The 11,071-nt window shown below is 40.6% G+C and overlaps 2 protein-coding genes across 2 annotated transcripts; one reads left to right on the forward strand and one right to left on the reverse strand.

The window, feature by feature from the left end:
* Positions 1-2,829: 2,829 nt before the first annotated feature.
* slc25a15b (solute carrier family 25 member 15b) lies at positions 2,830-8,148 on the forward strand. The gene is made up of 7 exons (XM_068331883.1): positions 2,830-3,028; positions 4,919-5,014; positions 5,101-5,359; positions 5,446-5,583; positions 5,910-6,085; positions 6,204-6,362; positions 6,903-8,148. Exons 2-7 carry the CDS (start codon positions 4,960-4,962, stop codon positions 7,019-7,021), a joined length of 906 nt encoding a protein of 301 aa, XP_068187984.1. The 5' UTR covers positions 2,830-3,028; positions 4,919-4,959; the 3' UTR covers positions 7,022-8,148.
* Positions 8,149-8,293: 145 nt separating this feature from the next.
* Positions 8,294-10,752, reverse strand: tm4sf21a (transmembrane 4 L six family member 21a). Its single transcript, XM_068331884.1, has 5 exons — positions 10,455-10,752; positions 10,105-10,170; positions 8,937-9,070; positions 8,678-8,864; positions 8,294-8,537 (listed from the first exon to the last, which is right to left on the reverse strand). Exons 1-5 carry the CDS (start codon positions 10,629-10,631, stop codon positions 8,529-8,531), a joined length of 573 nt encoding a protein of 190 aa, XP_068187985.1. The 5' UTR covers positions 10,632-10,752; the 3' UTR covers positions 8,294-8,528.
* Positions 10,753-11,071: the final 319 nt, after the last annotated feature.

Below are 11,071 nucleotides of genomic sequence, written 5' to 3' on the forward strand. Positions count from 1 at the left end.
GCACAGAGCGGGACTCGAACCCGGACCCGCTGTGTTGTGCGGCGACAGCGCTACCCACTGTGCCACCGTGCCGCAAGTTTTATTTATATAGCACTTAATTGAACTTTAAGCAGAAAACTAATAAATCAGGTCTGTCACTTAGAAAATTTCAGTAACTATACTCCATTATGGGTCATCTTTAACATTTAGATGGCCATCCATTAATACAGTTCCTGGCAACCTGTGTCAAGCTGCATTAGACTTGCTTAATCCCAATCCAAGAAGGTCCTATATTGTTACTGTGATTTCATACAGTCCTGATAATGCAGAGAACTGCGACTGATTCAGCACATGCTGGCACATGAAAGGACTATGTTGTTCTGCAGGAGGGAGTGATATACAAATGTGTGAGAGCACAGAACTCCCAGGGTGATTCTGATTGAGAACAGCACATTCTAAGAAGTTCTATTTATACTAAGTCAATGTTTGGATCCGGCTTGGTGTAGCTGTTGACAAAATATTTCACAAGCGTTTCTGTTTGGTTTTTGAAAGTGTTGAACAAGTATGGTGTGAACTTTCAGCTTCATTGTATAGGAGCAACTGACTTTTTAGTCACAGGTTATGATCTATATCCAAGAAAAAGCTAAGAAAATATTAACAGTGTTCAAAAATAATAATATAAAATATATTAAAATATAAAAAATTTTCAGCATTTTGAACCTACATTTATACTTAATGATAGCTGCTTGTAGGGTCAGCCAAATAATTTGTACCGTATATGGGTCATTCTATAGAATTCGTGCAAACTGCTGTTCCACAATAAATAAAAAAAACCTTAACAAAACAATTGAGTATTCAGACTTTCAATACTTACGGAAAAAAAAATTGTAATCTAGTTAAACACAATACTGTAACTAGATAGTAATTAAACTACTGTAAATATATACAAAATCATCATTTGTGCTACATTCCCAGGTACTTTCTATTGGGAAGTAGAAAGTACCTAGAAAGTACCTAGGAAGTACCAATCTCCAACTACTAAACTTCAATCCCTGAAAATAATACTTAAAAGTTTTTTTCATTTTCATTTTTTCCAATGGTATATTTTAAAATATATAATGTAGCTGCAAGAGCACTGTACTACAGATGCAGTATTTGCTTTGAGGATGTTGATAGAGAAGTACAGAGAAGGCCAGAGGGAGCTGCATTGTGTTTATGTAGATCTGGAGAAAGCTTATGACAGGGTGCCCAGAGAGGAACTGTGGTATTGTATGAGGAAGTCTGGAGTGGCAGAGAAGTATGTTAGAGCGGTGCAGGACATGTATGAGGACTGTCAGACAGTGGTGAGGTGTGCTGTAGGTGTGACAGAGGAGTTCAAGGTGGAGGTGGGACTGCATCAGGGATCAGCTCTGAGCCCCTTCTTGTTCACTATGGTGATGGACAGGCTGACAGACGAGGTTAGACAGGAATCTCCATGGACTATGATGTTTGCAGATGACATTATGATCTGCAGTGAGAGCAGGGAACAGGTGGAGGAGAAGCTAGAGAGGTGGAGGTTTGTTCTGGAAAGGAGAGGAATGAAGGTTAGCCGCAGTAAGACAGACTACATGTGTGTGAATGAGAGGGACCCAAGTGGAAGAGTGAGGTTACAGGGAGAAGAGATCAAGAATTTCACACAGTCCAATAGTAACGAATGGCGCATAGCTTAATGCTAACATAATATGGAAAATCCCATTGACGGGCTAGCGTGTTAGTATCGGTAGCACAATTAACTTTTCACACAGTAAACCAAAACGGGACTTTATACAGTAACTAGTTGGATATCGCTGTCAGAATCTGATTCAGATGAAGCCACCTGAGATGAGTCACTAGATGTCCAAACTCTCATCCTCCGCATACATCGGGTGATAATTATACGGGATAATTACACCCCCAGGTGGGTTCACAGGGAACTCATCCTCAGTATCTGATGATGATGATGAAACGATTTTAGGCGATATCCTGATAAATAATAGTGAAAATGTCGGCTTGTTACCTTGTCGCTCGCTTTATCGGCATTGATATGGTTTCATCCCGATGTCTACCATTGCGTCACTTCTGCTGTCATGGAACGCCCCATAACTTACGATAAATTTTGTTGTTCTAGGTCCCCATTGCTCATAAAAAAATTAAAATGCCACCAAGTGTTTTTTTTTAACTTGTGTACTTCAAATACAGACCTGATTCATTTTGACTTTACTGTCCCTTTAGTATACAATAGTTTTTATTGCAGTGTGTTGCTGTGTTACGGTAGAGGGCTCCAGTGTAACTTGAGACCTGGATTCGCATAAATGGCTGCAAACAAGTGGATGAATCCATGAAAATTCTGTTGAAACAGACATTTCCGAGGTGAAACTGTAAAGTTGAAGTTATTGTACCTGTAAATTCGACCAGCAGGAGGTGCTGTACAATTCCGATTTGTATGGTTAAATAAGAACTGGACCGTCAACCGGAAGTGTTTTAATTGTGTCCTCAGAGATCTTAAATCACAAGATGATACTGCGGCTCCTGCCTAAACGATCTTTTAGTTATGTAACAGTCATCGTAATGTGAGCTTTTACAGGTTGAGTAAAGCAAAGATATTACACGTCATTCAGAACTCTTTCTTTTTTATTAAAAGTTTGGTTGTGCAAAAGTAACTTTTTTTTTGTCTGACATTTTTAGCATATTACTAATTTGGTGACATTCACGACATAGCTGCATAAATATGGTTTTATGGACAAGACGATTGGAAAAGTTTAAACCCATTACAGTAAATTCAGCCCAGCAGTTTTACCCCTGGTTTTTGACTAAAGTGGTGCTCTTAGTTTTTTTTTTACAGCTTTGTGATCATGACTCCACCACCGGTTGGTGGTCCAGTCTTTCCTCAGCTTCATGTCCCTGCTGTAGAGGAGTCATTATGATAACCTCTGGGTGGTGAGGCATGCGGCCACGCGTGGACATCAGCTTCGGTCACCGGTTCAAACCATCATCGGCGTTGATCGATGAGCTGAGCTCTCCCCTCCTCAAGGTGAGTGTTTCATTTCTACGCGTTTATTCCTTTAGCTTTTATTCACATATAGTTGATGTAAAATATCGAAAATTGTAACCTTTGCATAATATGCCGCTCACACTAAATTTGCACAGGGCAACGGATGTTGCTGCCACACGTTTGCCATCAACTTGTTAAAGTCGTTTCTTTGCAAAGGATGGCGAAAGTTCACGCGTTGTTTTCCGATCCGGATTACAATAGAACACAATGGAGTGATGGGCGGGCGGCGCCCCCTAGTGGTAAAGACCTGTTACTGGCGCGTGGAAGGGTTTACTGTACCTCACAGGGTCAAGATTATTTCATGCTGTTTGTTTTTAGTTTTAGTGCGTTGTGTTGTAATATAAAGCCGTATAAAGCACTCTGTCTGACTGAATATGGTTGACAGGAAAGTAACACAACATCCCAGCAGACAGTACATTTGCTGTAAGCTGTTTAATCACTTTAATTGTTTTTTTAAATTGCATTCAAAGAAATCGGAATTTACAAGACATTAATCAACTGAAAACTTTGCATGAACATTCATTCTGTTATAATTACACGGAGACCAATGAACATAAGAAAATTACGTGAAATAAATAGCTTTGGGGAACCTATAAAGAATAACTGGTGGTTTAGAAGAAAAGGGGTGGATACCTGACTGGACCTTTGTGAAAGCTCACACAGGATCCAGAAAGGACGGATCCAGAACAACCCAGTGAGGACGGAAGAGAAGGAGAGCAAGCGTAATGGTATAGTGATCCCGTATGTGTTTGGAGTGTCTGAAAAGCTGAGGAGGATCCTCAACATGCACAAGGTTCCTGTGTATTTTAAGCCGGGCAACACCCTCCGACAAAGACTGGTCCACCCAAAAGACCCCACACCACACAGTCAGAAGAGCAATCTGGTGTATGCAGTTAAATGCAGGGAGGAATGCTCACAGGCACATGGCTCGACACAGAAGAGCCAACACATCAGGACAGGACTCAGCAGTCTTCCTTCACCTCAAGGAAGAGGGACACTCATTTCAGGATATCGATGTTCAGATCTTGGACAGGGAAGACAGATGGTTTGAGAGAGGAGTGAAGGAATTCATCCACGTCAAAGTGGAGAAGCCATCTCGGAACAGGGGGGGGTGGTCTGCGACATCACCTTTCGCACATTTACAATCATGTCCTTTCGAAACTCCCAAAACGATTGTCTCAGCAGATTAACCCAGGTGATGTGTCTCAGGCTAATAACCCTCATTAGCATACAAAGGTGTAACTCGCATTTCAACGACCCCCCTTTTGACACGCCCATCAACAATTGTTGGGGAGTCAGACGGGTTTCGACGACGGTCGTTGGAATGTGAATAGCACTGAACACAACCCTCACGGTTAATAACCTGGGACCAGACCAGCCGCCTTCAGAGCTGAAGAAGTCTCTTGGATGAGAGACAAAACGGCTTCAACAACTTTCTTAAAATCCAGTAGATTGACTTAAACAGCTGGATGCAGTATAGGTTTGTTACTTTTTTTTTTATACTTTGATATTTGAGTTGCAGATTTTCTAATTTTTACTTTGAAATTTATTGTTTTGCATAAAACATAAAAACATAAAATAAAATTGTCACTGAGTTACTTCATCTTGTAAACTAGCCACTACGTAATTTCTCCTAACTATAAATAACTACTGTTGCCTGAAATGAGGGCGGATTTATTTCGGTGAACTTTGTAACTCAGTTGCTGTTTGCTGTGTAGAAACCCTCATCTAGTCACTGTCAGAGGAGGATCTAAGGGAACAGATGTCTTATTATCCTGTGAATTCATAGTAATTTAAGTGCTCTAATAACACGTAACAGTGCACAGAAGAGGTAATGTGTCATTGCTTTGTTTTTCTTTTCATTTGTAGCTGTGAGAAAGAGAACCCTCTTCCGACTACCCGTACACGTCATGGCTCCACACCCAGTGGTCCAGGCCATCATTGACCTCTCTGCAGGAGCCGTAGGTAATGACAGTTTTCCTGCTGTCGGTGGGTTGTTTTTTTTTGGCTGATCTGGGCTTTTGAGAGCTTTTTAATTCTATCTCTGCTAGGGGGAGCAGCGTGTGTCTTCAGCGGACAACCTTTGGACACCGCAAAGGTCAAGATGCAGACCTTTCCAACAATGTACCGGAGTTTTGTTCACTGTCTGGCGTCCACCTACAAGCAGGTGGGCCTGCGTGGCCTCTACCAGGGCACCACGCCGGCGCTGGTGGCCAACATCGCTGAGAACTCCGTGCTCTTCATGAGTTACGGCTTCTGCCAGCAGGTCATTCGGTTTGTGGTCGGGCTGCACGGTGAAGCTGTGCTGAGGTACGGGGTGTTTCAACCACGTCATTTTTGTTAATACACAACCAGCCTTCCTCTGATAGTGCATGTCCAAATGTCTTCTGTTTTAGTGACGTTCAGAAAGCCTGTGCCGGCTCAGTGGCATCAATCTTCTCCTCGTTGGTTCTCTGCCCGACCGAACTCGTCAAGTGTCGTCTGCAGGCCATGTATGAGATGGAGGCCTCAGGGAGGATAGCTCAGAGCCAGAAGTTAGTGAGTTTTGATTAAACCCATGTTTTAACATAATGTCATGAGAGACTTTTACTCAGATTTTAAGATTATTAACTCTGATATCCAGGAGAATAGGCCATGTTGAGAAATTACTCCAATTCTAAACAAAATAACTCATTTTAAGTATTTAAAAGGTAATGTTTCAGCTGCTGATATCACTAAATTACCACCATGTAACTTGAACATTTTAGATATGATACATACTGTACAGTGTTTAATGCCATGAAATAACTTAAATTTATGAAATAATATTAAAATTCCCCACTGTGGGGCTGAGCCACACATGTTTCTGCTCTGTCTAAAGCACGGTGTGGTCAGTGATGAAGTCCATCCTAAGGAATGAGGGACCACAGGGCTTCTTCCAGGGCCTGACCACCACCATAGCCAGAGAGGTGCCCGGGTATTTCTGCTTCTTTGGTGCCTATGAACTCTGCCGCACCGGGTTTGCAGACTACATGAAGTGTGAAAAAGACGACATAGGTACCCCAGAAATTTATTAGTCTTCTGAATGTTTCAGACCAAACAGGTACCCAATGGGTAAACAGGTCACTGGTCATCTCCATTGTGTCTGAATGTGATGTTACTGTTTATGCTGCAGGTGTGGGTCCAGTTTTGTTCAGCGGGGGTTTTGGAGGTGCGTGCCTTTGGCTGGTGGTTTATCCTATGGACTGCGTCAAGTCTCGAATTCAGGTCATGTCTATGACGGCCAAACAGGCAGGATTCTTCAAAACCTTCATGACCATCACCCGTACCGAAGGTTACTATAATTCATTCCATCCCGCTTCAAAGCGCTGATGTATTGTAGTTGTCAGTGTGTGTTCGTCCGTCCATCCGTTAGTCCACGAAATATCTTCTCAACAGTTGCAGGTAGAAAGATGAAAAAAAAAGGACATTACTCGGGCGGAAAAGGGGATGAAGATGAGATGATGACCTTGAGAAAACTAGGTCAAGGTCAAATTTCAACTTTTGTACGCTCAGGAAACCAGATAGAAAGACAAGGGAGAAGGCCAGTGTGAGTGAGACCATAGATCAAAGCTAGTGTTTTGATCTACCTATTCACTAGCTTTGTTCTGTGGTCAAAGATAGTGCATCGCTTTGACCCACCCTGAAAGGTCAAAGCCGTGCACTTGTCACGTACTGTTAGGGTACCCTGACCTACCCTTTGCGATATGTTGCAGTCTCTGACTGCCTTGTTTGTATTATAATCTTTGGGAATGTTTTCAGCTCAGATTTGCTGATGCAGGTTTTTCTTTATTGAATTTTTTAGCTGACATAATCTTTGCTGGTTTGTGTTTAGGTGTGAGGGCGCTCTACTCTGGTCTCACCCCCACCATGGTTCGCACCTTCCCCGCCAATGGAGCTCTCTTTCTGGGTTATGAGGCCAGTCGGAAGCTCATGATGAAGCAGTTTGACTGACTCTGTATGCAGAAAACATGAAGGATAGCGATCTACAACTGAAGCACAGATCCATAAATATTTGGACATTAGCACAATTCTCATTTTTTTGGGTCTTTATGTCGTTTCATTTAAAATGAAATGAACCAGATGTGGTGATGCATAGAGCCAGAACAGTGTGAATTGTGTTGATTTCCCAATATTTATGGACCTGGCTGTAAGCCTTACAATCTTATCCAAACGAAAGTTGAATCTTTGGACTTGGTTTTGGGTTCTGGGTTTTGCCAAATGCAAGCACTCATTAAACTTTACTGAAAACTAACACGCCCTGGGTCTCGTACATCTGACATGATATTTAGGGCGAAAACCTTTTGTTTTACTTTTTAAGATTCAAATATTGTGTTTTTAGTGCTCCGAAAATGCCACTGCCAACAGTGCCGTATGTAGCACAGTAGTAAGCAACAATGAAAAGCCAGTTCAGTTCAGTATTTTATATCTACCTCAGAGTCACATCCTCACAGTACTGTACTAATATTACTTTATTGACTGTGTGAAGCTAGATGAAGATGAAAGGCTACAGTATGCTGTCAAGTTTCTATCCCAACACTTATTTAAATCCTTATTTAAATTACTGCAAAAAGATTTCCACTAAACATCTCAATTGGCTAAAGAATTTAACTTAACAGACAGACTTTTAGCAGGTTAGTTTTTAACATTCTCAGAAGTACATGACTCATTTTTTATCACACCTTTGCTATTTAAGAAGCAAAGCTACAGGAAATGAGCATATATTGAAAGTTTTCAGTGTTACTGTATTTGGTTTTAAACTTCACTAGGTTCAATTCTACCGATTTTCAATGATGTCTAAAGAAACCTTAAAGTGCAACCACCTAGTGTTTTACATTTCTGTCTGATTTTAATGTTTTGGTATCCTGTCAAGGTTACGTTTTGAATTTGTCACCCCTTTTTTCTTATTCTGTTTGTTGTTGTGTAACCTCCACAGAAATTTGAGGAGATGTCACCTGCTTCCTGGAATGCATTTGTCACGTGCATTATTCCAGGTCCAGCAATTTTCTTCTTGTGCTCAAAAGCTGGAATTCTCAATAATATTACCCTGATGTCCTGGGGAGGTGTGGATGTTTTTGAGTGCTGACAGTCTATGATGATGCAGACTTGCTTGTATCAGTACAAGTTTGTGACTATAAAAGGCACCTACAGCCTACAGAAAAGGTTGAAGAATACCTGTCGAGTAGTTTTTCCTCTAATTTGTTGTCAATACAGAAAATCAAAATGTTGATATTTAAAAGTGATTTATTTGAAATCAGCTACATATCTGTTGTGATTTATTTCTCTTATAGTACTGTTTAATAAAAAAAAAACCTTAACACCAACATTTCTGTGTTTTCTTATAATGTATTTTTGAGCGTCATGAAGCACAAAAACTATGACAGGGAGATGAACTTTGACAGTAAGTGCTTCTAGGAATACTTCTCCCAGTCATACAGCAGGGGGCGCCAGTCAACTTAGCTCACAGTGGCTGTGAAACAAAAAACGAAACTCCGATCAGGGAAGTTAAAACTTTCTTCTTTTTTTTATCACAATCTGGATCAAGATATCTTAAAAACACAGAAAGCTGTTTGTTTTTTCCATTTAGTAAAAGACTCAGCTCCGTCTTACCCCTTTGTTCTTGCAGGTTCCACACAGACAACCAAAGAGCCCGTTGATCATCTGAATGGCACAGAGAATCACCTGCAGACTGCTGGTGGCCAGCAGCGTGGCAAACAACCCAATGTTGAACTGCACTATGTTTTTGGGCTCTGTGCAGGTTCCCCACCATGTGTCATCAGTCAGGTATTTGTGGTCACTGTGCACAAACGAAGCTCAATCGATCATCAGGATCTTTGAGATTTGGAAAAATCATTGTAATGTTACTCACTTGTTTTTAAAAGGCGTTGTCCAAACCAGGATGACTTTACAGAGAGGCCCATTCTGCAAACCCAACACTGCCACAATAAAACTGTACAAGGCTCCGGCTACACCCACTGCAGCGAATGCAATTGATAAGAACATCTGCAGGAGTTACATAATAAGACAAGGTCAGAGAGGCCTGTCGCCACAGAGCACATTCTTTATTTGTACTGTTTTCTCTCCCACGCCTCCCTTCCTCCTCTACACGTTTTTTGGTGTCATTGATGAACAGTTGTTGATGGAACACGCTCTAAGTTGTCCACTGATACTAGTTTCTGCAGGCACGTTCCTCACACTATTGAGCTTCGTTTTTTCCCAGCAGCAAAAAGACGAGCAGAAAGTATTGCTCCACGTGCTCAAACTCGTCATCCAAAGCTGGCTCGCTTTGTGTTTACTTTACTGCCATTGTCACACTGTACACACTTGTCTGAGTCAGACCTAGGAGACAATATAGAGGGTTCATAGAGGGCTGTGCTCCCACATGACATTAAAACCCCCTAACAGCATGCAGACAACATGCTTCTTGTCTTGGTTTTCTTAAGTCACGTGATCACGTGGGTAAATTGAACAGGTACTTTAAAACACATTTCAACAACCTATTTGAACATGTCTTTAACTATCCAATTCTCCTCTTGCAACCAGAAGAATAAATGTTTGTTTTTTTAGGATTTCAGGCTGTGAAAATTGTGCACTCACCATACAACTGAATTTACTGAAAATTAACTTTTCAGAAAAAAAGTTGAAGGATACCACTAACAGCAAAGATGGAGATCTATATGGAACATTTAAAAAAGTACTGATATATGGTCAATTCAGCCTTTTATATCATGTGTTTTATATCCTCTTTTATGAGTGAATGGATAAAAAGATCGTTTAATGAATCATAATAAAGAAAACCAAATGCACTGGTAAAAGACGCACAAGTCTTAAGATGTGTGTTTAATTATTTTCACATTATAAAAACTATTATTAACCTGAAATGGATATTTAATTAGGACCTTTCTATTTTAAAATTTTAATAATACCTTTATAATTTTTTATGACATTTCCATTTAACAAAATGGGACAAGTGAACATTTATACCACCTGAAATATCTCATTAGTATTTACGACGTAATACAAGTGTATTTACTCACCCCACAGCGATTCCCACAGCAAGTCTCTTTTCCAGTCAAGTGGATGTAAAGTGCAGGGAGCAACACCTACAGCAGGACAGATGAATGAGATTAATATTCAGTTTAAAACGATCAATTCAGCATTTTCACTTTATCTTGTCAAACTAAAGCTTTTAGAATCTAGTTAAACATGTCAGCAAATACAGAAAAAAATATTTTTCTCACGACTCCTCATCAAACTGCATTAAATGAATGAGAAGTCTAAAACATAAGATAACAACATGACCACTGCACACATTTCATAAAAGAATCTGCAGCAGCCCAGAGTCCAGAACCACACCTTTTGGTAGAAAGAGAAAGACACAACTTACCATCAAACCCCCTCCAATGAGTCCCCCCATGTATTTCACCTCCTCAGTAATGTGTCCATCTTTGGCGTACTTGACATCTCCATCAGGAAAGAACAGCACAATGTTACAAATAATGGATATAAGTGCTAATGGGTACAAAGCAACGGCAATGCAACGGGAACACTTTCCAGTACACATGTTGTCAAAATGAAAGTGAACAAACTGCTGCTGAACTGCTTGTTCTACCGCTGGTATGAGCTCAAATCCTTCCTGTTTTCTGAGAGAGGCTCAACATGAAACTAACCTAATGACATATGTATTTGCACAGAAACTAGATACGGTGAGTGATTTCAGGGTGTGGGAGGTGTATAAGAAGTCAATGGCGTAGACAAACAGAACCTGGGATAGGCTGCACATAGACACTGTCTGACTCAGTTTAGGTTTTTACAGAATCAGTTATTTGATAATGCAGAGGCCTATATTTTTTGGTAACTATGCAGATGCACCTGGATTATGTGGGCTGGGCTTGATGTGGGTGGTTGAATAACTATGACACACCCGATTAGTAATGAAGCCTGTAAAATGTTTTGGGGTTTTTTTGCAATTAAATCTGCATTTTTTTGTTCACATTAGCTCCT

Source organism: Antennarius striatus, chromosome 13 (assembly GCF_040054535.1).
Source record: "Antennarius striatus isolate MH-2024 chromosome 13, ASM4005453v1, whole genome shotgun sequence".
Taxonomy (NCBI): Eukaryota; Metazoa; Chordata; class Actinopteri; order Lophiiformes; family Antennariidae; genus Antennarius; species Antennarius striatus.